Source organism: Chrysemys picta, chromosome 1, assembly GCF_011386835.1.
Source record: "Chrysemys picta bellii isolate R12L10 chromosome 1, ASM1138683v2, whole genome shotgun sequence".
Taxonomy (NCBI): Eukaryota; Metazoa; Chordata; order Testudines; family Emydidae; genus Chrysemys; species Chrysemys picta.
This window is the reverse complement of record NC_088791.1, coordinates 257819738-257846149: the sequence shown is the minus strand read 5'-3', so window position 1 is coordinate 257846149 and position 26412 is coordinate 257819738. Positions and strand designations below refer to the sequence as shown.

Here is a 26412-nt window from a genome sequence, read left to right as displayed (position 1 = left end):
CCTGTCCTACGACATTGACTCTGGCTCTGACCTTTGGCTGGAGTCTCTGATTCTGACTCTGACCTTCAGATCTGGCATTCAGCCTCTGACTCTGATTTTGACCTTTGGCTCCGAATCTCAAAAAAGAGATCTTGGAGTCACTGTGGATAGTTCTCTGAAAACATCCATTCAGTGTTCATCGACAGTCAAAAAAGCAAACAGAATGTTGGGAATCATTAAGAAAGGGATAGATAATAAGACAAAATATCATATTGTCTCTATATAAACCCATATCTTGAATACTGTGTGCAGATGTGGTCGCCTCATCTCAAAAAAGATATATTGGAATTGGAAAAGGGCAACAAAATGATTAGGGGTATGGAACAGCTGCCATATGAGGAGTGATTAATAAGACTGGGACTTTTCAGCTTGGAAAAGAGACAGCTAAGGAGGATATGATAGAGGTCTATAAAATCATGACTGGTGTGGAGAAAGTAAATAAGGAAGTGTTATTTACTCCTTCTCATAACACAAGAACTAGGGGTCACCAAATGAAATTAATAAAGAGCAGATTTAAAACAAACTAAAGGAAGTATTTCTTCACTCAATGCCCAGCCAACCTGCCCAGTCAACCTGCCCAGTCATCCTGCCAGAGGATGTTGTGAAGGCCAAGTCTATAACAGGGATCAAAACAGAACCAGATAAGTTCATGGAGGATAGGTCCATCAGTGGCTATTAGCCAGGATGGACAGGGATGGGGTCCCTAGCCTCTGTTTGCCAGAAGCTGGGAATGGGTGACAGGGGATGGATCACTTGATGATTACCTGTTCTGTTCATTCCCTCTGGGGCACTGGCATTGGCAACTGTTTGAAGACAGGATACTGGGCTAGATGGACCTTTGGTCTGACCCAGTATGGCCTTTTTGTGTTCTTATCTGGCTTGACCCTTAGCTTTGGTATCTAGCCTCTGGCTCTGTTTTCTGGTACATGACTCCTTCTCTGACCACTAGGAATGACTGCCATGTCCCAGTCCCTAAAACTAGCTGCCTCATGATCCTGGCAAGGGTGCTGAGAAAAGAGATGATTGTTTGGGGTTTTTTTCTGGATGGAACAAGTGCCAGTCCAAAATGCTGTGGTGGTTGGATGAAGAAAGGTGGTAGAGAGCCTTTCCCTCCAACCCCCCGGCTGAGACCCATTGGTTACAGGAGTTGGTCTTCCTTTGAAGGGCTGCCAAGATAGTGTGAGGACATAATATTTCATCCCTCATCTACTATCAACTCAGGTTCCTTTTCTCTAGGGCTGGATGGAACATGCCATTGGAAGTCCTGGCTCACTGAAGCTGTCGGTCCTTGGCTGGATGTTTTAGTGCCAAGGAACAGAAAGTACTATCCAGATCAAACTGGCTCTCTGTAGACAGGGCTGGCTCTAACTTTTTTGCTGGCCCAAGCAGCAAAAAAAAGCGCCGTGCCGCCGAGCGCCCCCCCCCCGCCGAGCGCCGCGCCGCCGGAGCCCACCCCCCCCCCGAGCCCCGCGCCGCCCCCCCCGCCAAGCGCCGCGCCGCCGGAACCCCCCTCACCCGAGCGCCGCGCCGCCGGAACCCCCCTCACCTGAGCGCCGCGCCGCCCCCCCCGCCAAACGCCGCGCCGCCGGAACCCCTCCCTGAGCGCCGCGCGCTGCGCTGCCGGAGCACCCCCCGCCGAGCGCCGTGCCGCCGCAGCGCCCCCCCCCCCCCCGCGGAATGCCACGCCACGCTGCCCCCCCGCCACCCCAAGATTGGCTGCCCCTTACCAGGTGCCGCCCCAAGCATGTGCTTGGTTGGCTGGTGCCTGGAGCCGGCCCTGTCTGTAGAGAGTAACTTTGCACATACCAATAGACTGCCACTTAACTGTCTGACTGTGTCCTTGATTGGGGTGAAGGGAGGTGGGAGTGACTTGAACCTTTTTTCTGGGCTTTGGGGAGTATGATAGCATCAGGAAGCATAAAGTGGATTTCAGCGGTGCTTGGTGTTTAGCTGGGCCAGTGGGAGAAGGTGGATGGTAGTGCGGAAAAGTAAAAGTTAAGCTGCATGTGTGCTGAAGAAGACTTGGCTAAATAACGCTTTCTGGGCACTCTTTCATGGTGTGGCTTCTCTGACCTGTCAAGACTCCCGCAGGCAGTGGTGCCTAACCATACTACACAAGAGGGCCATACCTAAGCACAACCTTGTGTGGGCCAAACAGATTCTACATATTTTAGTTAATCATAGAAATCAGGGTTAGAAGGGACCTCAGGTCATCTAGTCCAACCCCCTGCTTAAAGCAGGGCTAATCCCCAGACAGATTTTTGCTCCAGATCCTTGAATGGCCCCCTCAAGAATTGAACTCACAACCCTGGGTTTAGCAGGCCAGTGCTCAAACCACTGAGCCATTCCTCCACTTTTACTGATTTATGTTTTAAGTTCAGTTTGTTTTGTATGTATTTAGATAGGTTGTTTCTTTGTATAGTACTGTTTACTTGCAGACTTGTGTAAACTAAAATGATGTAAACATGATGACAAAATGCTAATGAATCGGCTGTTAGTATATTGTGTTGAAGCAGGCCACAGGCCTTATGAAATGCTCTGCTGGGCTGAAGATTGGACATCCCTGCCCTAAGCCAGATGTAGCCTCTTATATTCTCATTTTCAATCTGAGTCAGCCAAGACCCCCTCCCCCCCCAGTTGCTGCCCAGAGGTACTCTCTTAGCCTCTGCTTAGTCAGCTGCCTTATTCTTACTTTTTTGGTGCAGAGTCGTCCATTTCTTTATTTTCCAGCCTCTTCCACAGAATAGACTGTTCCCACAGAAGAAAGTTTCCTTTTCCATGGTAAGTGCCACCAACAAATATCTGGGCTTGTCTACATGCAGGACTGTGCCGATTTAACTAAAGGTGTGATTTAAAATGGACTCAGTTAAAACTGGTGTGTGGACACACTTCAACCAATGTAAACCTGGTTTACTTTGATTTATCTTAAGTTGATTAGGAACAGGGGTAAACTAAATCAAAATAAGCTACCCTTAAACTGATCTGAGTGTGTCTAACCAGGGTTTTGCACTGGTTTAAGTAAATGTTTAAAAACTGGTTTAAGTTAAACTTGTGCAATTTCAGTGTGTAGAAAAAGCCTCGGTCTCTTTTGTGAACAGTTTCTACCTGGCTGGCTGCTGCAGCATCACCGCTGAGAGCATATGAGGCCACCCTGACTCCTGCTGGCACCCACTTCAAGTGCCAGAGAGCTGTCAGATTTTAAAACTTTGGGCACCTTAATTTGACTTAGATGTTAATTATCCATTGCATGTGGTAATGTGACAAGCTGGCGATGTGCCAGATATAGCCAAGCTTTAAATACATTACTGATGAATTTAGGTGCTCCGATTTTTGAGTGAACAACCAAAGACACTTTGAAGGGGCCTTTATTTTTCAGAGGATAGGTGGTCAGCACTTTCTGAAAATTGCCTTGAAGATGTGTCAAATCGGACACTTGAAAATTGAGATTCACAGAATCAGCTGTTGCTTTTGAAAACCTTTAGCCAATCAGGCACCAGTGTTCAGCAATCACCCTATCAGCAGAGTACATATAAGCAAACTGCCAAGTGTCACACATCTCGCATGGCTGTCATGCAATTGGCAGGCCTGTCAGACCTGCCTGCATCTCAGTTGTCCACCCTTACACATCTGGCTGAGACAGCAGGCATTTGTCTGCAGTTCCCCCTTCTTGCTGCTAGAGTCTGCTGTGGAGACAGCTGAGCAAACACTCGGGCATGTCCTCCCTTGCTGCTCCCTCAGCTAAATCAGGCCCAGGAAGGAGCAGCCAAGAAGTGGCAGTGGCTGGAAGGAAAGTAGGGTTGCCAACCCTCCAGGATTGGCCTGGAGTCTCCTGGAATCAGCATTCATCTCCGGGTGACTCTTGAAAGCAATTGAGATTTTAAGAGGATATTTTAAGAAAATGACATTACGTCACGCTGGAGGGAGGGGAGAGGAAAGAATCTCCCGGAATAGCTTCAGTCAGAGTTGACAACCCTAAGGGGAAGGTGGTAGCGGGCTGTACATGGTGACAGCAGTGCAAGGGGAGGAACCCACTACCAGCCCCATGCTTCCTTCCTGCCTCAGCCAACTGTACCATGCTGTCCCCGGGAGCCTCAGCATCCTCTGCCTCCCAGTAGATCCCTGAAATCCAGCACCTCCTGCCCCTAGGAATCCTCAGAAGTGCCAGCACTGTAGGAACCCTGTACTTCCAGGAGCCTCAGCAGTTATTCCCAGCTTCCTTTCATGCACCCCACCCCAGCAAGATTCCCAGATAACCTCAAACACCTGCCTGCCCCAGCCACAGTCAGCAAGGATTGTGCAACTCCATGTCCTACACCTGCTACTGCTGAGGACAAGGACTGTTACCATGTGCTTCAGTGTATGGTTATATGAAAATTATTTTCAGCTATGCCATTTGCATAAAATGTCATAAGAAGGAGCACAGAACTTGGCAGCTCTGCATCAGGTTACATGCATTGGGGGCCTCCTGCATGCCCAGCTGCTTAGCATTCCTTAGCAATTGTTGCTGCACCAGCCTTAGCTTTGCTACAACAAATATGTGGGAACAGTGTAGGCAAAAATCAATCCCATTCTCTGACTCATTTCACCACTAGCTTTTTGAACACCCGATCAATTGCCTGCTGCTCACTCCTCCCCCACACTCCCTGCCTCCTTAGGTCACTCACTGTGCCTACAGGCTCTCTCTCTTCATTTCTTCCCTCCCGCCTTATTTTTCCAACAGGTATTCTCTCCCCCTTTCTCTTGGCCAGTGGGGGTGTGTGTCTGCCTGGGCTGTCAAGCAGCAGCTCTTCTACTTTAACTGCTGCTCTTTTGAGGCTGTGTCATCAATGCAAAAAAAAAAAAAAAGTAGCAATCCTGATATAAAAGCTTAATGGAGACAAAACACAGGTTGTTTTTACCCACCCATTTGAGGTCATCCAGAGGTTGGGGGATATGGGATTGATTTTGACTAGCTACAGCAAGGTAAAATCTACATGTGCCTTGTCTCCACTAGGATATTTAGTGAGTTAGCGATCTCAGTGTAAAAACATAGCCCTTGTTTTTAAAGGATGACATAGCCCTTGTTTTTAAAGGAAGCAGTCTGTAGTGGAAACCCATTCCAGAAAGAGGGAAAGGAGTTATTAATTGCCTTGAAGGCTCTGGGATGCAGCACTGAAAACCCCAGGCTGTTAGGTGCCAGGAACAGAGCAGGAACTCAAGGAGAGGTACAGTTATATTTTACTCTTGCTTTCCATATGTCTGCTGACCAGTGGTGTCCAGTGCCACGCGGAATAGATTCATGCATGGTCACATGCAAAAATGGAAAACAAGGGAAGAGCCCTCACCCTCTTTCCTTGTCCAGCTCCCAAAATGGGCATTGTTCCACAGCTAACTTTGATACAGGAAGGCAAAGTAAGCAGAGTTAAAAAATGTTAGCAAACTCTCAAAAGGTAAGTGGCCACCGTGCAACATTGTCTTAGGAGGCTTTCATCTGGCACATTGCTAAAGCACTGTGGGGTGAGGCGACAGAGAGGACAATCGGAAAAATGTGGTGAACAGAAATGCTACAGAGAGGAGTGTACTGCAGGCATTTATTTTAAAATTGCATTAATTCTAGCTCTGATCTTCCAATCATTGGGAGTAAGACTAACTAATTTCTCATACCCCTTTTTCTAGAGCACTGAAGAGGATTGTAGGGGACCCCTGCCAGTTATATGGAACAACCCCTCTCTAAATTGCAAATAGTCTCTAGACATACCATTTGCTTAAATCCAGGGCAGACTTCCCAGGGTACCTACTACAATAGTGCAGAGATGAACATGAGTGTCAGGAAAAATGTTCTGCGGAGTTGTGGCTGGCAGTTGATTTGCATGGGTGTTCTTGGCAACTTTAGTGCAGGGAGTGAGAAAGAAATTGTGTGAGGGTTGCTCCTGTGTTTCTCCATCATCTTCCAAGAACCTCTTCCCAGTGATGCCAACTTGCATGAGTTAAGAACAACATCAAATATTGTGAGATTTGTGGCAAAATCTCCGCCCCTAAATTCATGCGATTATGTGAAAATCTCAGCTTTCGTTAAAAAAAAAAAAATAGCTCCTGGCCCTCATTGTTTTGGAGAAAAGCTTGAAAATGTGAACCATTAAGATTAAAAAACAGAAGGCAAATAAAAAGTCCCAGAATGTCATCTTCTTTAAAATCTCTTTGGATTAAAAATAATCTCATGATATTTGGACGGCCTGACTCATTTAGTTTAAATGCTTGGAGTTGCCAATACTACTTCCTGTACACTCTTTCCAGGGAACCCGCAAGGCAGAAAGCATGCATGGTAGTGCAGAACAGCAAAACTATACTCTATGATAAGCGTGATGGGGCAGAGAGGCCTAGTATATAGTTCATCTGGGAGACAAATAAGTGTGTCCATGGTGAGGGGAACTTTTTTGGGGGGGGAACAAATTCCAGCCCAATGAAACTTATCTCCAAATCCATCTCTAGCTTTGCAGTATTTTAGTTGCAAATTATTATTATTTGTTATAGTAGCACTGAGTCCCCTGTCAGAATCTGGGCCTTGCTGCCCTCTATACAAATCCATATTAGGATGCTCACTGTCCCATAGAATGTACTATATAAATTAATAACCATCTTAATAATAAGCGCTGCCCAGCAGCTTTGTTAAAGCTCCTGCTTCTGTTGCAGAAAGGCAAAAAGGAATGTCACACTAACGGACTCTTAGGGCATGTCTTCACTACCCGCCGGATCGGCGGGTAGCAATCGATCTATTGGGGATCGACTTACCGCGTCTAGTGAAGACGCGATAAAATCGATCCCCGATGGCTCTGCCGTCGACTCCGAAAATCCACCGCGGCAAGAGGCGGAAGCGGAGTTGACGGCGGCGCGGCAGCGGTCGACTCGCCACCGTCCTCACAGCCAGGTAAGTCGACCTAAAATACGCAACTTCAGCTACGCTATTCAAGTGAAATCCTGGTCCCATTAAAGTCAATTGGAGTTTTGCCATTGATTTCATAGAATCACAGGGTTAGAAGAGACCACAAGGGTCATCTAGTCTAACGCCCTGCCAAGATGCAGTATTTGTTGTGTCTAAACCATCCAAGACAGACAGCTATCCAACCTCTTTTTGAAAACCTCCAGTGAAGGAGCTTCCACAACATCCCTAGGCAGTTTGTTCCATTGACCTATTGTTCTTATAATTAGGAAGTTTTTCCTGAGATTTATCTAAATCTACTATGCTGTAGTTTGACCACATTGCCTCTTATCTTGCCCTCTGTAGCAAGAAAGAGCAAACTTTCTGTCTTTTTATGGCACCCTTTCAAGTATTTGAAGACCACTGTCATATCCCCCCTTCATCTCCTCTTTTCCAAACTAAACATACCCAGTTCCTTCAGCCTTAGCTCATACGGCTTGCATTCCATCCCTTTGATCATCTTTGTCACTTGCCTCTGGATCCTTTCCAGTTTCTCTACATCCTTTCTATACATTGGTGACTAAAATTGGACACAGTATTCCAGCTCAGGCCTAACCAGCGCCGAGTAAAGAAATACTATCGCCTCCTGTGACCTGCATGCTATGCCTCTGTTAATGCAACCTAAAATTGCATTCGCTTTGTTTGCAACAGTATCGCGTTATTGACTCACGTTAATGTTGTGGTCCCCTACAACTTCCAGCTCCTTCTGAGCAGTGCTCCTGCCAAGCCAATTCTCCCCCATTCTGTATTTGTGTGTTTGTTTTTTCTTCCCTAAGCATAGCACCTTACATTCGTCTTTGTTGAATTTCATTTTGTTGTCTACAGCCCAGGTCTCCAACTTATCAAGATCCCTTTGAAATTTAGCTCCATCTTCCAAAGTATTGGCAACCCCCCTTTTGCTTTGTGTTATCTACACATTTGAACAGTATGCTCTCTACACCTACATCCAGGTCATTAATAAAGATATTAAATAACACTGGACCCAGAACAGGTCCCTGTGGAACCCCACTTGAGACTCCCTTTCAATCTGACATCATTCCATTAATAACTACTCTTTGCAGTTGTTTAACCAATTATGTATCCACTTAATGGTAGTTCCACCGAGGCCACATTTCTCCAGGTTGCTTATCAGAATGTCATGTGGGACTGCGTCTAAAGCCTTGCTATAGTCTGGGTATATTATGTCCACCGAATTCGCCCTATTCACCGAACCAGTTACCTTGTCAAAAAAGGAAATCAAGCTGGTTTAGCATGATTTGTTCTTAGTAAATCCATGCTGGCTGCTCGTGATCACCCCTTCATCCTCCAAGTATTTGCAAATTGAATTATATACATTGCTCTAGTAGCTCCCCCGGGATCAAGTTCAGGCTGACTGGTATATAATTCCCCGGCTCCTCATTTCCCCCCATTTTAAAGATGGGCACTGTTTCAGCCCAATATTCACCAATGTCATGTAATTAGGATGTTTTGTACAAAGTATGTCTTGTGAGGTATCATTCTAAAAGTCTTGATCTGCTGGATATTAATATCTCGTTGAATTGTATGTGCTATCGTGGTATGTGAAGTTATGAAGTTTGGCTATGTATGTGTTACTGAAACATGTTGTGAGGTTGAAAATCCCCTCAAGCAGCCTTTCAGATACAACAGTAAAAAGGCCAAACAATGTTAATGGCTTATTGAGGAAATGCACAAAAGCACACAAGGATTACCCCAGCAACTGTACAATAGAAACCTCTCAGAGATAACATTAGACAGTGGGAACTGTTTGACTCAGGTCACAGCAAAAGAGCTTTTCCAGCAAGTGGGAAGAAGATATAAAAGGGGGACAATGACATCATGGGGGTACCTCTCTCTCCCTGCAACAGCACACCTGGAAACACCTGAGGGGCAAAGACTGAACTGGCTAGAAGGATTTTTAGCCTCTGTATGAAAACTTGGGAAAGTCAAGGCAACTTGTGCCTTAAGAATCTGCCAGCCTGTTTATCACTCTGGATCAGAATTTGTTAATTTATATCCTATCTATCTAGTGTGTTAAGCTCAGTTTGCGGTTTTTGTTTATTCACTAAGGTAATCTGCTTTGATCTGTTTGCTGTCACTTATAATCACTTAACATCTATCTATGGTAGTTAGTAAACTTGTTTTTGTTTTCTCTAAAACCAGTTTGCGGAATTCATAACTGGGGGGCAAAAAGCTGTGCATCGCTCTCTCTCGACATTGGGGGAGAGGATGAATTTTATGAGTTTATGCTGTACAGTTTTCTGTGCAGCGCAAAACTGTATAATTTTGGCTTTACACTCAGGGGGCGGGGGGCACTTGAGTAACTGGGCAGTTCTTTAGCTGAGCCTTCCCATGCAGAGCTGATCTCAGTGTCTGTGTGTTTCTGCAGCTGGGGGTATCCCTACCTGTAAGTGTGCTGGTAAAGTGCAGCCTGAAGCCTGGGGAAGGGCTTGACAGGCTGCATTGCAGTACAGTGTTAAGGGAATCCAGGCTGGTGGGTCAGGTGGGCGCAGTGGTACCCCAGTATATCAGGTGGTATTCCTGGAGGCTGGGGGGGAAACCTGTCATGGGCACTACATTAGCCCTTCTCCAGTCTTCTGGGACATCTCCTGTCATCCATGAGTTTGCAAGCATCACTTCCAGTGGCTCTGAGATTTCTTCAGCTAATTCTTTCAGCATCCTAAGGTGAATAGCATCAGACCCCATTGACTTGAATTCATTCTAATTAGTTGGAAGTTCTCTGACGTGTTCTTTACTTTTCCTGATCTGCATCCCATCCCCTTTATTGACTATGATAACTTTGCTGGTCGTCCAATCACATGTTTGTCACGCTGTCTGAAGTGGGTCACAGCTGAGAGTGCCAATCTCAGCTCAGATTGTCAGAAAATAGGGCAGATACCCCCAAATTACCGGTACATTCTATAATTAGATTTCACCAAGCCAGTAACAAAAGTGCACTTCTGGATATTATGCTTGCCTCACCATGGAGTCACAGGCAGTCCCTTTAGCACTCCATGCAGACGCACCAGACTTTGTGATGAAAGGTTATTAAAGCCCAAAATCATCACACATTAGGTTACTTCCAGGTCAAAATATATTCCAGATCTCACCAAAGAGAACGCTGACAGCCAATTCCTTTAGTAAACTAACTAAAGACTTACTAACTAAGAAAAGAAAATGAGAGTTATTGAGAGGTTAAAGCAGGTAAAATACATTACAGGTGAATCAGAGTTTGTAGTCAATGCAGAGATGTAATGTCTGCTAGTTTTCCATCAGCTCTTCAGGATTTCCCCAAATGGCTTTTGGGGACCTCCGTCTTGCATCTGGAACCACCCTGTCAGTGTTCAGATGGCTCAGAGATGAAGGATTGTTCCCAGGACACACTTTTATAGCGGTCTTCCCCAAAAAGCAGCCAGCAAATACTTGCACTCACAGCAGGGGCTCTTCCTTTGATGAAGAATGCATTTTGGGTCTTTGACCTCAGGGCACCACATCAAGGACAACTTGCTTTGAAATTATCATTCTACTTCCTATGCATACTCAAATAATTCGGTTACAGTGATATAATTATGCAAGTGCCTGCCATTACATTCTAATAGGGATAGATACGTGAAAACAATACAGATACCATCCATTAGTTTTCAGGAAGTCTACACATCAAACAAATTGCTAATACAAACCTCTGGATCTAGGGTTAATTAAGCATAAGCTACACATATATATACACATATACAACAAATCAACAAGTTACAAATACGTGAAGACAATAGTACTGACATTTCTTTGACCTATCTTAACAGACAAGTGAATTGGCTTGATCCATTACAATGCCCCTTGGCATTTTTTTTATTCCAGTTAACGCAATGGGTCTATTAGCCCACTTAACATCTCCTTGATACCCACACACAAGTGAATTGGCACCCATAACACTTCTTTGAGGTTAATACCTGAGCTACGTACTCAGCGCAACAATATTATGTTTTGTGTGAAGACTGAAGAGAAGAAGGCTTTAAGCAGCTTTGCCTTCCTATCATCTTCCATTATCAGCTCACCTTCTTCAGTGAGCAGCAGACCCATACCTTCCCTCCTCTTTCTTTTTGTCTGACATAGTTGTAGAACCCCATTTTGTTCCTTCTAACATTCCTTGCCAGTTGTAACTCATTCTTTGCCTTGGCTTTTCTGATTTTGTCCCTACACACTCATTCCAGTCCTATGTATGATTCCTTTGTGACAGGCCCCTCCTTCCATGTCCTGTATATATCCCTTTTGGGTTTTAGATAGCTAAGAAGCTCCTTGTGCAGCCACATTGGCCTCCAGTGGCTCTTCTTATCTTTTTTCTGCATTAGAATAGTTTGATATTGAGCCTCTAGTATTGCATCTTTTAAGAACTGCTAGCCCTCTTCGACTCCTTTTCTTCCTAATTGGTCTCTTTCAATTCATTAGGACCAGGATTTCATCCCTAATGGGACTAACTCACAGATCAATTATTGAAATGGAATTATGAGGCCTCTAATTCTGTTTTTAGTCTCCTTCACTTGTGCTGCCATTTCTATGGTATTATTTTCTTAGATTTGCTACACATTGACTCTGCTTAATACTAAACGTGAAGACAAGCCCCACCCTGTACAGGCTTTTGAAAAGGGTTTGTTCATAAGAACTGCTATACTGGGTCAGAGCAATAGTCTATCATGTCTCTGACAATGGCCAGTACCAGAGCTTCAAGGGAGTTTAAAGAACGAGGCAGTTGGAGTGATATGTACATGTCTTCTCCTTCTGACAGTCAGAAGATTAGGGTTGCACTGAGTACAAGGTTGCATCCCTGACCATCTTCTCTAATAGCCATTGATGGACTAATCCAGTTATTTCTTGAGCCCAGTTATACTCTTGGCCATCACAACATCCCATGGCAATGAATTCCATAGGTTAATTGTACAGTGTGTGTGAAAAAGTATTTCCACTTGTTTGTATTAAACCTGCTGCCTATTAATATCATCAGGTGACCCCGGTTTATTTTCTATTGTGGGAAAGGGTAAATAACACTTGTCCATTTACGTTTTCTACACCATTCATGATTTTTTAGTTCTCTATCATATCCCCCCACTTAGCTAGCTCTTTTCTAAGGTCAACAGACGTAATCTTTTTAGTCTCTCCTCACATGGAAACCATTCCATACCCTTGATCATCTGTGTTGTCCTTCTCTGAACTCTTTCTGGTACTGCTATATCCTTTACGAGATGGGACAACCAGAACTGGACACAGTATTTGTGTGGGCTCACCATGGATTTATATAGTAGCATTAAGATATTTTCTGTCTTACTATCTATTCCTTTCCTAATAGTTCCTAATGTTCTGTTAACCTTTTTGACTTCCACTGCACATTGAACTGAAGTTTTCAGAGAACTATCCACGGTGACTCCAAGATCTTTCTTGAGTGGTAACAGCTAATTTAGAACCCAACATTATATGTGTATTTGGAATTATTTTTTCCAATGTGCATTAATTTTGCACTAATTAATGTTGAATTTCATCTCTCATTTTGTTGCCCAGTCACCCAGTTTTGTGAGGTCCCTTTGTAACTCTTCACAGTCAACTTTGGACTTAACTATCTTGAATATTTTTTATCATCTACAAACTTTGCCACTTCACTGTTCATTCCCTTTTCCAGATCATAAATTAACATGTTGAGGGGCACAGGTCCCAGTACAGATCTTTGGGGGGGGGGCCTGCCTGCTATTTACCTCTCTCCATTGTGAAAACTGGCCATGTATTCTTACCCTTTGTTTCCTATCTTTCAACCAGTTATTGATCCAAGGGAGGACCTTCTCTGTTATGCAATGACTACTTAGTTTCCTTAAGAGCCTTTGATAAGTGACTTTTGTCAAAGGCTTTCTGAAAGTCCAAGTACACTATATCAACTGGATCACCTTTATCCACATGCTTGTTGATGCCCTCAAAGAATTCTGATAGACTTGTGAGGCAAGACTGCCTTTTACAAAAAGCTGTTGGCTCTTCCCCAACAAATCATGTTTATATATGTCTGATAATTCTGTTCTCTACTATAGTTTCTAACAACATACAGTCTTTTCTTCATCACGTGATTTTACCCATCTTCTTGCTCTCTATTGCGGGAGATTAAACTTTTGGCTCTGCATCTGGAACAGAGACTACTCTATGTATTGTCTTTGGTTGGAGAGATTCTAGCTACAGTCTTCAGTGAGGCTGCTGACTTTTAGCCAGCTTCAACTTCCCATTCAGCCCCAGGATAGTAGTCTATTGAAACCTGTGATAAATGGAGGCTACAAGCACCATGCTTGTCCTTTTCATTCCTCCTGAAGCAAAAGTAACCTTGCTGGCTGACTAGTGCTTATGGCAGAAGACTTCCATCTCTGCACTTGCTAGTGCCAAATCATAATTGGTAGTTCTGATGGATGTCTCCCATATCAAAGGGTGGCTAAATTAGGCTTTTCTACTCTGGGCAGGTTAACAAAAGGCAGCTTAATCTGTATTAACACTTTCCTTTTTTATCATACCTCATCCTAAAGGGAGACTAGTTTCTAGTAAATATTATAGAGCTGTCAATTAATCGCAGTTAACTCATGTGATTAACTCAAAAGATTAATTGAAATTAAAAAAGTAATTGTGATTAATTGCACTTATAACAATATAATACCAATTGAAATTCATTAAATATTTGTGGATGTTTTTTCTACATTTTCAAATATTGATTTCAGTTACAACACAGAATACAAAGTGCAGAGTGCTCACTTTATTTTTGATTACAAATATATGCACTGTAAAAATGATAAACAAAATAAATAGTATTTTTCAATACACCTCATACAAGTACTGAAGTGCAATCTCTTTATCGTGAAAGTGTAATTTACAAATGCAGATTTTTTTTGGTTACATAACTGCTCTCAAAAACAAAACAGTGTAAAACTTAAGAGCAGGGATCGGCAACCTTTGGCACATTACCCTGGTGGGCCTGGCTGGTTTGTTTACCAGCCGCGTCTGCAGGTTCGGCCGATTGCAGTTCCCACTGGCCGCGGTTCGCCGCTTCTGGCCAATGGGGGCAGCGAGAACTGGTGGCCAGCACATCCTTCGTCCTGCGCTGCTTCCCGCAGCCCCCATTGGCCTGGAGCGGCAAACTGTGGCCAGTGGGAACCGCGATCGGCCAAACCTGCGGATGCGGCAGGTAAACAGCCCGGCCCGCCAGGGTGCTTACTCTGGCGGGCTGCGGGCCAAAAGTTGCCGATCCCTGCTTTAGTGCCTACAAGTCCACTCAGTCCTGCTTATTCTGCCAATCGCTAAGACAAACAAGTTTGTTTACATTTGAAGGAGATATTGCTGCCTGCTTCTTATTTACAATGTCACCTGAAAGGGAGAACAGGCATTCACGTGGCCCTTTTGTAGGCAGCGTTGCAAGGTATTTACATGCCAAATATGCTAAACATTCGTATGGCCCATGCTTCGGCCACCATTCCAGAGGACATGCTTCCATGCTGATGATGCTTGTTAAAAAGAATAATGCGCCAATTAAATTTGTGACTGTACTCCTTGGGGGAGAATGGTATGTCTCCTGCTCTGTTTTACCTGCATTCTGCATATATTTCATGTTCTAGCAATCTTGGATGATGACCCAGCACATGTTTGTTTTAAGAACACTTTCACAGCAGATTTGACAAAACGCAAAGAAGGTACCAATGTGAGATTTCTAAAAATAGCTACAGCACTCGACCCAAGGTTTAAAAATCTGAAGTGTCGTTCAAAATCTGAGAGGGACGAGGTGTGGTGCATGCTTTTAGAAGTTTTAAAAGAGCAACACTCTGATGTGGAAACTACAGAACCCAAACCACCAAAAAAGAAAATGAACCTTCTGCTGGTGGCATCGGACTCAGATGATGAAAATGAACATGCGTCAGTCCGCACCGCTTTGGATCGTTATCAGGCAGATCATCATTATCATCAGCATGGAGGCATGTCCTCTGGAATGATGGTTAAAGCATGAAGGGACATATGAATGTTTAGCATATTTGGCATGTAAATACCTTGCAACACTGGCTACGAAAGTGCCATGCGAATGCCTGTTCTCACTTTCAGGTGACATTGTAAACAAGAAGCGGGCAGCATTATCTCCTGCAAATTGTAACCAACCTTGTTTGTCTGAGTGATTGGCTGACCAAGAAGTAGGACTGAGTGGACTTGTAAGCTCTAAAGTTTTACATTGTTTTATATTTGAATGCAGTTTTTTTGTACATAATTCTACATTTGAAAATTCAACTTTCATGATAAAGAGATTGCACTACAGTAATTGTATGAGGTGAATTAAAAAATATTTTTTTTGTTTTTTACAGTGCAAATACCGGTATTTGTAATAAAATAAAGTGAGCACTATACACTTTGTATTCTGTGTTGTAATTGAAATGAATATATTTGAAAATGTCATAAACATCCAAAAATATTTAAAATAAATGGTATTCTATTGTTGTTAAACAGCACAATTAATCACAATTAATGTTTTTAATCGTGCGATTAATCATGATTAATTTTTTTAGTTGCTTGACAGCCCTAAAATATTACCTTCAGATTTTCATTCACTGACATTGCTGCCTTGTGTGGGTTGCCGACAGAGATGAGTAATGTTAATTTTAGGGCTGTTGATTAATCACACGTAAATATCTTGCAATGCCAGCTATTACTGTACCATGTGAATGCCTGTTTTCACTTTCGGGGACAGTGAAAACAAGAAGCTGGCTGCATTATCTCCTGCAACTGTAAACAAACCTGTTTGTCTGAGCAATTGGCTGAACAATAAGTAGGACTGAGTGGACTTGTAGGTTCTAAAGTGTTACATTTTTATTTTTGAATGCAGGGTTTTTTGTACATAATTCTACATTTGTAAATTCAATTTTCATGATAAAGAGATAGTATTAGGTGAATTGAAAAATACTATTTCTTTTGTTTTTTACAGTGCAAATATTTATAATCAAAATTAAACATGAAGTGAGCACTGTACACTTTGTATTCTGTCTTGTAATTGAAATTACCGTATATACTCGTTCATAAGCGAAATATTTTTGGTAAAAAAGTGACGCATCAAAGAGCGGGGGTTGGCTTATAAACGGGTCTACACCAAAACTTGATGGTTTTAAACTCTATGGAATCATTGAATTGAATATCTAATACATTGTCATTTTGTTTACCTGGAGCGTCTGCAGGCATGGAGCTCCTTAGCTCCCTGTAGCCACAGTTCGCCGTTCCCAGCCAATGGGAGCTGTGGGAAATGGCGCCACTTCCCACAGCTCCCATTGGCTGGAAGCGGCAAACCGCGGACAATGGGAGCTGAGGGGCTCCGTGCCTGCAGACATTCCAAGTAAACAAAACGTCCTGACCCGCCAGCAGCTTACCCTGACGGGCCGGGAGCCAAAGTTTGCCAACCTCTGAAATATAGGGTCGGCTTATGAAAGGGTCATACAGTTTTTGCTATTTTTACCTAATCATCGTGGAGAGTTGGCTTATAAACGAACGGGCTAATGAACGAGTATATACGGTAATATATTTGAAAATGTCGTAAACAACCAAAAATATTTAAAATAAATGGTATTCTGTTGTTGTTTAATTTTTTAATTGCTTGACAGGCCTAGTTAATTTGTATATGTGTTTCTTTACACTATATTTTTACCCTACGTTTTGCATTAGGTATACTACTTCATTTTAAATCTCAATTTTAGGCTAAATTTGACCACCATTTCCCTTTGCCAGTGGTAAAATCATTTTAATCTCTTTTTCTTTCTAAATGCACTTCCATCTATTTAGTCAGTGTGAAGTATGATTTCTTTTACAGAGGACTTCAAGAGATTTCAGCTGTCATCTAAAACAAATGTAAAAAACCCTGGCAGTATTTCAACATGCCAGTTTAGTAAATCACACACCCACATTAAAGAATAATCACACAGTTTGATGTAATAGGCAATATTCATTCAGCATGATATCAAAACTGGAATACAACTTTGAGGATTTTGTACGACAGGAATGAGGGAGAGCACCTTAGCAAGCTAAGCATGTTTGCATAGTTCTTTTCCATCTTAAACCTGGCATTGGCCAATGGAATAAGTCCCTCATTGTTATGAACCCTAAATGGAGAGTAGATGGTCTTTTAAAACAAATATTGGTATAAAAATGTGGCATTTTGCCAAATTTCCCTAAAGCACCAACAATTCTTTAAGCAGATTTTTTCTTTATCAGATATTCAAGCATGCCAGCTGTTGCAGCATATACAATGTATTTAATGAGCAAAGGAGTTTATTAATAGATCTTTGGAGTGAGACTATTCTTTCTAATTAGTTATTAACCTTTAAATCCTGGATACTTCAGAGGATCAAATGTTATCCATGTCATACACGCCACTGAGTGATTTGATTTAGTTTAAAGCAGCTGAACATCTTATTGGTGATGGACATTAAAAACAATGGTCTAAAGGTAGCCAGTAGGTTTTTCTATGAAATGAGGAATTTTATCAAGAGCTAATTAAATTGTAAATGAAGTTCAGTGAATTGATATCTGTATATGTAGCCATGCACTGTTGAGCATGTTTTGTTCTTAAGCACAGGCACTAAATTATCCATAAGAATAAGATAAATACATAGAAACCAAGGAGGAACAATAGTAACTTATTTTAAATTCAGTTTGATAAAAGGTTTTAATCAATAACTTGCAGAATTTACTGATCCCAGTGAGCTTGAGATCTTAGAATAATTTCTCTTGAGATGGTTTGTAAATGGAGCAGGCAAAAGGAAGGGCATGGCATTGCTGAGCTAGCATAGCTCAGTTTTGTGGACAGCTAGTTCTTGGCTGTGCTTTAGTTGTTGACATTGGGTATCTGCATTGCTGTGGATACCACAAGGAGCCTGAGTAAACAGAAACATTTTATCAGAGGGAATTACCTTACAAGTTTGCAAACTTAACACCATTAATTTGGGTTTGAATAGGGACTGGGAGTAGCTGGCACACTACAAAAGCAATTTTCCTTCGCTTGGTATTGACACCTCCTGATCAATTATTGGGAGTGGACCACATCCACGCTGATTGAATTGGCCTTGTCATCACTGGTTCTCCACTTGTAAGGTAACTCCCTCCTCTTCATTTGCCAGTATATCTATGCCTGGATCTGTAACTTTCACTCCATGCATCTGAAGAAGTGGGTTTTTTACCCACGAAAGCTTATGCCCAAATAAATCTGTTAGTCTTTAAGGCGCCACCGGACACCTCGTTGTTTTTGTAGAAACATTTTAGGAAGTATGCTGACTTCTGCCTACGTTTTTTCAAGAGACGGATTTAAGCACAGTTGTGCATTCAAATAAATAGGAATATTTTTGTAAGAACAATGTAGGTACCTGTTGTAACTGGAGGTGGCCACCCTGTGGGCAGAATTTTATACTTAACTGGGCATTCATCAAAACATTGCAAAATATCAAATTTCTGGAAACACTAGGGAAAAGCCAGAGAAATCAAATTACCTTTTTCTTGTAAAATAATTACAAAATTAGTGTATGTAGCGCATAGAGAAGATTAAATTTGTTTTAGATTTTAATAGGGCGTTTGAACATCATAGGGAATCTTACTTGAAAATTTAATTCAAATTGATCAACTTGGATAGTAGCAGTCATGCAGAATGAAAGCTGAGTGCACGACTGTAAAAAAGATAAATGGCAGTGCATCAAATTGTCTAATGAAGTCCCACAGAGGTCATTGTTAGAACTTGTCTTATTTAACATCTTCATGATTTTGCATTCCTTATGTGAATAGTGTACAACAATAAAAGACTAAAATCAAAACGAACAAGCGGAACATATCAGTACAAATTGAATAACTTTAGCAAACTTCCCCTACACCTCTGAATGTGTGTGTGTTTAGTTGCTAAAAAGTGGCCAGATGGTATGGTGATGGGTACTTAAGAAATATACCTGACAACAACGTTGTTTAGCAGGCTCCCCGCACGCCTCTGAATGTGTGTGTGTAGTTGCTAAAGTTTCTCATTCATTTCCTCTGTCAAAGAGCTCTGTAACAAAATAGGGAATATCACCTTTTCAATGGAAGATCTGGCTGTGGGCATGGCTTCCATGTACCCATTTCTGAAAATTAGTCCGGGTTTAATCAGTATCATTTCTATATCAACATATGTATATATTTAAACAGGTCTGTGTTCACTATGCACTTAAGTGTGTCATTCAGAAATGACTTGGTAGTCTGTGGTCTACCTGACATAATACAAACCAGCTTAGTAATATATGAGAAATAAACAACCTTCAGCTGAAACATTGGAAGAAGACCTTTATTCTGATGGTGGTTCTCGGAATTATTTGCTGTATATTTTTAAGCAAGTCACTTAACCTCTTTGTGCCTCTGCTTTGCCATGTGTGAAGTGACGGTAATATTTATTTACCTTTCCTCCTTCCAAAAGGAGATGGAAGGGTTAATTAGTTAAATATTTATACAGTGCTTTGAAAACATAGTGGTTAAATGCTCCTGCAGCTCATTGGAGAAGAAAGCTATATCTAAAGTTACTGTAGGCACCTAAAGCTATAGTTAGGGATCTTGATGTTCTGAGGCTATCAACTGTTGGTCTAAGTGATTAAATTTGGGCACCCCAAAATGGAGACACGCAGCATTTAGAAGCCTCTTTTGAAGACTTGGGGCTAAATGCGTAGTACTGCTGTGCATTGTTGCCTAGCAGCAGCACACTGTGACAGAGAACAGCACTAAGCTGAAGTGTTTTTAGAGGACACGTTAAAATACTAATTTACCCTGGAAGATACTAGTGTCTGTTCCTCTAGGAAACAGGCCTTCATTTCTAGCTATGCAAAAATGTGACATTTCAGAGATTCTCATAAAAACTGTGGTGTACACAATATAATATGGGGGGGGGGGTTGTTTTTGTTTGTTAAAACACCTACAGAAATTTTTTTGTATAATCCTCTCCAACTTTTGAGAGAAGAAACAGGCTCCTTTTGATAGATTTCCCCAACAATGTAAAAATTATCATTTGAAAAGTATAAAGTAACTGCGACCTTAGGCACTGGTGTCTTCACACCCTACACACTATTGCAATGGTATTGGTACAAAATATGCCTTGTGAGGTACCATTTGAAAACTAATAACATGCTGGTCAATATAAGAAAATATATTTTTACTTGTTTGTTTACTCATTTGGCTTGGCAGTTTATTCTCTCCTCACCTGCTATTTCACAAAGGCTTTCCCTTACAAATTTGCATAGAGTATTTCTGAATAAAGAACGAGGAGTACTTGTGGCACCTTAGGCCTGATCCACACTAAGCCCCCAGTTTGAACTAAGATACGCAACTTCAGCTACGTGAATAATGTAGCTGAAGTCAAAGTATCTTAGTTCAAACTTAAAAGTACTTACCGCGGGTCCACACGCAGCAGGCAGGCTCCCCCGTCGACTCCGCCTACTCCTCTCGCAGAGCAGGATTACCGGCATCGACAGCAAGCACTTCCGGGATCGATTTATCGCGTCTAGACAAGACGTGATAAATCGATCCCAGAAGATCGATTGCTGGCCGCCGAACCAGCGGGTAAGTATAGACGTAACCTTAGAGACTAACAAATGTATTTGGGCATAAGCTTTCATGGGCTAAAACTCACTTCATCAGATGCATGGAGTAGAAAATACAGAAGGAAGATATAGATATATATCTCACACACAGAGAGAACGGCTGGATTTAAGCACAAACTGAAGTGCTCTGCTATATTAGTGCCCTAGTCAACAAGAACTTCCTAACTCCTGATCTTATTCCACTGGGCTGATGGGCACCCTGTTGTATCAGTGGCCATACTGTTACATGCAAGTTGGTCTGATCATCTTAAAAAAAAAAAAAAAAGAAGTTGAACTGCATAAAAATCAAAGCAATTGATCCCTCTGCAGCTGTGATGTACAGCCTGTTTACCCTCATCCTGCCATTCATCCTTCCAAAATATCTCTGAGATTTGATACTGAGCCCATAAAAGTTTATAGTAAAGCTCCCTTTGACTTCAGTGGGGTGGATCAGGTGCCTAATGGTCCCAGATTCTCAAAACTTCCCAAATCCAGCCTTTCTTCCTAAAGGGCCACATCCTACCCTTTCAGGCTTACCTACTTCATGTTTGTTCCAGGCCCTGGGCTGTTAGGTGGGGGGCAGGCTTTCTATCCATCTCATATTTTGTTCATAAAACATGCCTTAAAATTCGCTAACTAAAAACAGTGGGAGCTCAGAGTTGCGATATCACAATCAAGGATCAGGGGGTAGCCGTGTTAGTCTGTATCTACAAAAACAACAAGGAGTCTGGTGGCACCTTAAAAGACTAACAGATTTATTTGGGCATAAGCTTTTGTGGGTAAAAATCTCACTTCTTCGGATGCTTGGGGTGGCCAAGGGAGAGGGGCGGCACCTGCGGCAATTTGGGGGCAGCAGGTCCCTCACTCCCTCTAGGAGCGAAGGACCTGCCGCTGAACTGCCGCCGCCGATCGCGGCTTTTTTTTTTTTTTTTCCCCAATTGCCGCCGCTGATCGCGATCGCGGCTTTTTTTTTTTTTTTTTTTTTTTCTTCTTTTTTTTGTTTGGGGCGGCAGAAATGCTGGAGCCGCCCCTCCCTGAAAGAAGTATATAATTTTCAATGGACTACTGAATCATTTATCAGGAGGAGTGATTTCCCCCCAATCCCGCAGCACAGCGGCTAGTGAGAAGTCCAAGTTGTGGTTTACTCTTGAGAATATAAAGACAAATTCAGTAGAGCATGACAGCTCGTTTTAGTAATTACAGAAGTGTTTCAAATTGCAACCTTCTGCTGAGCACAGAGAGTCTGTAATCTTGAATTACAATGAAGTAAGTATGCAACTTACAATAAATCTGGGTATTTTAGGAGAACTACAGAATATAAGTAATGTCAGTTGGGGTTCAACAAGACTAGAATTGTCTGTATTTATCAAATGGCTTACTGAACATTCAGATCAGCAAAACTTTACAGTTTTCCTGTAGCCCTTTATATATATCGTTAGGATCAGTGCCCAGGAAGTTTGGACAGATAGTGAAAAGGCCCAAGCACAATTTATACCTATAACATTTTCGCATGAGTTTTGCATCTGCAAGTCAAATACAGACTATTTGTGCACTTACCTATCTAATTATGGACACAATACTCTTATCATTTTTCATGTATAAATCCTTTTCACTTTTTTTTGCGGTTTAATTTTCCTATGTATTGTTGGTTCTTAAACCCTCCCTATCTTTTTATAAACCATAGTATGGCAAGAAGGCAGGGCATTTTGAAAATTACATCCTTAAAATTAGGTCAAATATTTAGATATGACATCTCTGGAACACTTGAGAATTTCAAGGTTTGTTTAAACAGTATAGCTACACCAGTGAAGCTGCATGGATATAAAAAGTGACAAACATCTGCATAGCTAAATTGGTGCAAAAATTCCCAGAGTATACAAGCCCTTAGCAAAATTTCTTTAAGGATTGTAGATTTGCACAGCAGCATTGTTTTCAGGTATATTTCTTAAGTACCCATCACCATAGCGTCTGGCCACTTCTCAGCAGCTAAAGCTTATGATTGTTTACAGTTCCACTTCAGCAGAATGTATGATCAAATTGTATGATCCTTTATCAAGCAAAACTTGCAAATAAGGAGAACTTGGCTCTATTAGTTGTGGAAATACAACCTCTTTTCTAACCCCCTCCGCCCCTGACTAATTTCTATGGTTATGAATATCTCAGATAGGAATTCACATCTGACAACATGTCGGGCCTGAGACATCATAAATAAAATCAGACCTTTGTGCAAATTACGGAACTGCACAAGTCCAACTTCAGCATTTGGACATATATACCTCTACCCTGATACAGTGTGACCCGATATAACATGAATTTGGATATAACGCGGTAAAGCAGCACTCGCGAGGGGGCTGCGCACTCCAGCGGATCAAAGTAAGTTTGATATAACGCGGTTTCACCTATAATGCAATAAGATTTTTGGCCCCCCCGAGGACAGCATTATATCGGGGTAGAGGTGTATTAGGCCTCATCTACTTGGAATTCAGAAGGTATTTGTAATAGCTGAATATCCTTCCTAAACCCCTGTTAATTGTGGTGCTTGTTGCTGCTGCTCCTCCCCATGGAAGCTGGCAACTTTTTTGACTTCAGTGGGACCTGGGGGCCTTTATTATATGTGAAAGCTTGATTGTATTTTTATTTCATCTTCAAACACAGAAAATTTATTAGTACGCTGACTTGTGATTTTTCTTAATAGTAGGAGAGACGAGGAGAGTTAGGAATAATAGCATTGTTATATCTCCTCTTAATGGACACACGACCAAAGAATTGAGATGGTTTCAATTTTGTGCATAAGTTCCCCAGTTATTTACTTTCCCAAAGATAGTCAGATGCTTAGGTGGAGGCAGTATAAGTGCCTATATACAGTAATAGATATTTTCGCCCCACGATCCTCGTATTTATTGCGGGGATTTTTAGAATGCTGATGAAAAGTTGTAGACATTGGATTTCCTTCGTCTCAGGATTATCCTCTCAGCTACTGTGAGAGATTTGAAAACCATTTCAGAATACATCAAAGGGCTAGCTTTTTTTCTGGCATTCCTATCAGGCAGATCTGAAGTGTTGGAGAAATATTTTCACTATTTGATAATGCTCTAGTAATATAGGATCAGATCTTTGCAAAGAATATCAGGTATGCTTGCAAGTGGTTGATTGCATCTATAGAGTTTGTCGGGCACTAGGTCATTTTAAATAGTCTGTCTGGGGTCTTAAATCTTAAAGGCAAAGAATGAGTGTAATCCATTCTTAATGGTTCTCAATTAAATTGTTAATAGCTATTGAATATTAGGGAATTCAGTAACTGAAGTTGTTTAGTTTTACCCAGAAAATTGATCAATTCATCATCAATCCTAATATTCCTAGTCCCTTTCCGTTCCCTTATATGAGTTTTAAACACATCTAGAAAAAAAAAAAACCCTGCTAGGCATGGATCTCCATTCATTTATTTATTTATTTATTTGCTTTCTTCCTCTTTCATTATGTGTTGACATACAGCATAAGGAAAACTGATAACGTGTGGCTTAGAATATGGCAGACAGCTGCACACTATAATGGAGCTTCTACTGAAGTGCCTAAAATAGCTAAAAATTGCTAGTTTCTCCACTCCATGTGGAGTTGGCATTTAAAACTAATTAGAAATTCTTCATCCACTGAAATATTGAGACCTGTGGCTGCTGTTAATATCAAGAAGTTTGAACACTGAGTTATGGAAGGTAGTGTTGCCTAGTGTATAGAGCACTGGCCAGAGACTTGGGAATCCTGGGTTCAATTACCTGCAGTGCCACTGACCCGGGTGACCTTGGGCAAGTCACATCAACTTCTGTGCTTTAGTTCCTCCATGTGTTAAATGGGGATAATGATACAGGCCTCTTTTGTACAGGGCTTTGAAATGTACTGATGTGAAGTACTATATAAGAGCCAGATATTATCAATTAATGAAGAACTGTGAAATCAACATTAGGTAGGAGTGCAAAATAAACTGGCTTCTTTATGATCATTGTATAATGAAACTCTGTTGAGAGAGTTCTCGGTATGCCAAGAAATCAACTATAGTAATCATTGGGCACTACACACTGATGAAAGCTATCGTGTGTGTGTGTGTGTGTGTGTGTGTGTGTGTGTGTGGTGTGGAATATCAAATGGTCCATTAGTGTTAAAATATAAAGAATTCTTTTCAATTAAAAAGGAATTGCACTACTGTTTGAATTCCCCACTGATGAGGTAAAAGAGTTGGTTAAACCCCACTCAAATGCTGGTTGGTGACAGTATATTATGAATGTTTCTTCTGATGAATGGTGCTCATCCATCACAATTTTCCTAAGGCACACTGATGCAAAATCTGCAAGAGGAAAAGACAGATTTGCCCACGTAAATCTTTTTTTTTAGAATAGCTGTAATTTCAAAAACATTATGAAAAATTATAGTCTTGAATGTTTTAATGATTGACAGTTTAAACTACATTATATTTTTAACCTGAATGCCCTTCAGATGAAATCACTTTTGAAGTATTGTGGTAATTCTAATCACTGATGATGTACATGTCAGACAAGTAGAAGATGGAAACAAATATTTCACACTTTGTTGTTTGAAGAGAACTACCCCTGTGAAGACTCCAATCATTAATTTCTTTTTCTTCAACAAAACTTTCTCTTGCCCTCCAAACTTAGAATTTTGTGGAGGGGTTTTCAACCTATACTAGCACATAAAGAAAGCTTTCAACTGAAGTCCTTTGTGATCTTATAGTAGCTGCATAATGACTTTGTTTTTCTTCTCTTCCCCAGTCTAAAAAAGGAAAAGTATAGAGGCAGTATCATTCTAGCTCCACCTGTTAAGAAACCAGTCAGCAAAAAGTTCTTTCAATCTCAGGTGATGTTATTAGCCCCTTCCATCAGATTGTGTTTTGTTTTTGTTTTTCTTTTGCCTCCTCTGCCTAAGTGGGAGCAATGAAGTCCTCACCTTAACCCTCTGCTTCTGTCTCCTTCCCCTCACTTCTTAGCATCCAAAAGAAAAAGATAAGAAAATGAAAGAGAGGAAGGAATGGCGTGTGAGAGAACTAAGAAGAGAACCTCAGAATAAGAAAAGTATGGCTGTTGATGCCACTGCTCAAATTCAGGTTAAGGTAGCAGCCTGTGCTCCTTATGCCATCTCTATCCCTCTTTCCATTCAAGGTAGTCAATGACTTCTGTATGCAGGTGTGTGAGAATGGAATTGGGTAATGGGTGCTGCTGTAGCACAGTACTCATCATGTTAGTTCTTGGACCCGCTCTTCTGTTCTGGCACAGTAGGGTGCTTTTCTTCTTTCCCTAAGTGGCTTGAGCAGTGGCCTGCTAAACCCAGGGTTGTGAGTTCAGTCCTTGAGGGGGCCACTTAGGGATCTGGGGCAAAATCAGTACTTGGTCCTGCTAGTGAAGGTAGGAGGCTGGACATGATGACCTTTCAGGGCCCCTTCCAGCTCTATGAGACGGGGTGTATGTGTGTGTGTGTGTATATATATATATATATATAAATGAACTGTTGGCTCTTTTATTATTTATTTATTTATTATTTGGTAAATTGTATGCTTAATAGTTTGCCAATTGGACTCTGCACTTGTCCTTGTTGAACCTTATCAGATTTCTTTTGGCCCAATCCTCCAATTTGTCTAGGTCACGCTGGACCCTATCCCTACCCTCCAGCATATCTACCTCTCCTCCCAGCTTAGTGTCATCTGTGAACTTGATGAGGGTGCAATCCATCCCATCATCCAGATCATTAATAACATGTTAATAGCATGTGAATTGTGTTTGTAGAGCAGGAATCTTAACCTGTTCT

At 41.7% G+C, this 26412-nt stretch overlaps 1 protein-coding gene across 46 annotated transcripts in view; it reads left to right on the top strand.

Moving 5' to 3' along the window:
* MBNL2 (muscleblind like splicing regulator 2) overlaps positions 1-26412 on the top strand; it is a 146775-nt gene that overhangs the window by 55658 nt on the left and 64705 nt on the right. For 14 of the 46 annotated variants that reach the window (XM_065592942.1, XM_065592939.1, XM_065592853.1 and 11 more), the window contains one exon: positions 2770-2820. The exons of 30 other annotated variants lie outside the window; for them this stretch is intronic. In XM_065592942.1, coding sequence (XP_065449014.1) covers positions 2770-2820 — 51 coding nt within the window. Of the gene's footprint in view, positions 1-2769; positions 2821-25382; positions 25468-25597; positions 25770-26412 lie in introns of those variants that run through there. 2 more of the 46 variants (XM_065592947.1, XM_065592952.1) reach the window with 2 other exon arrangements.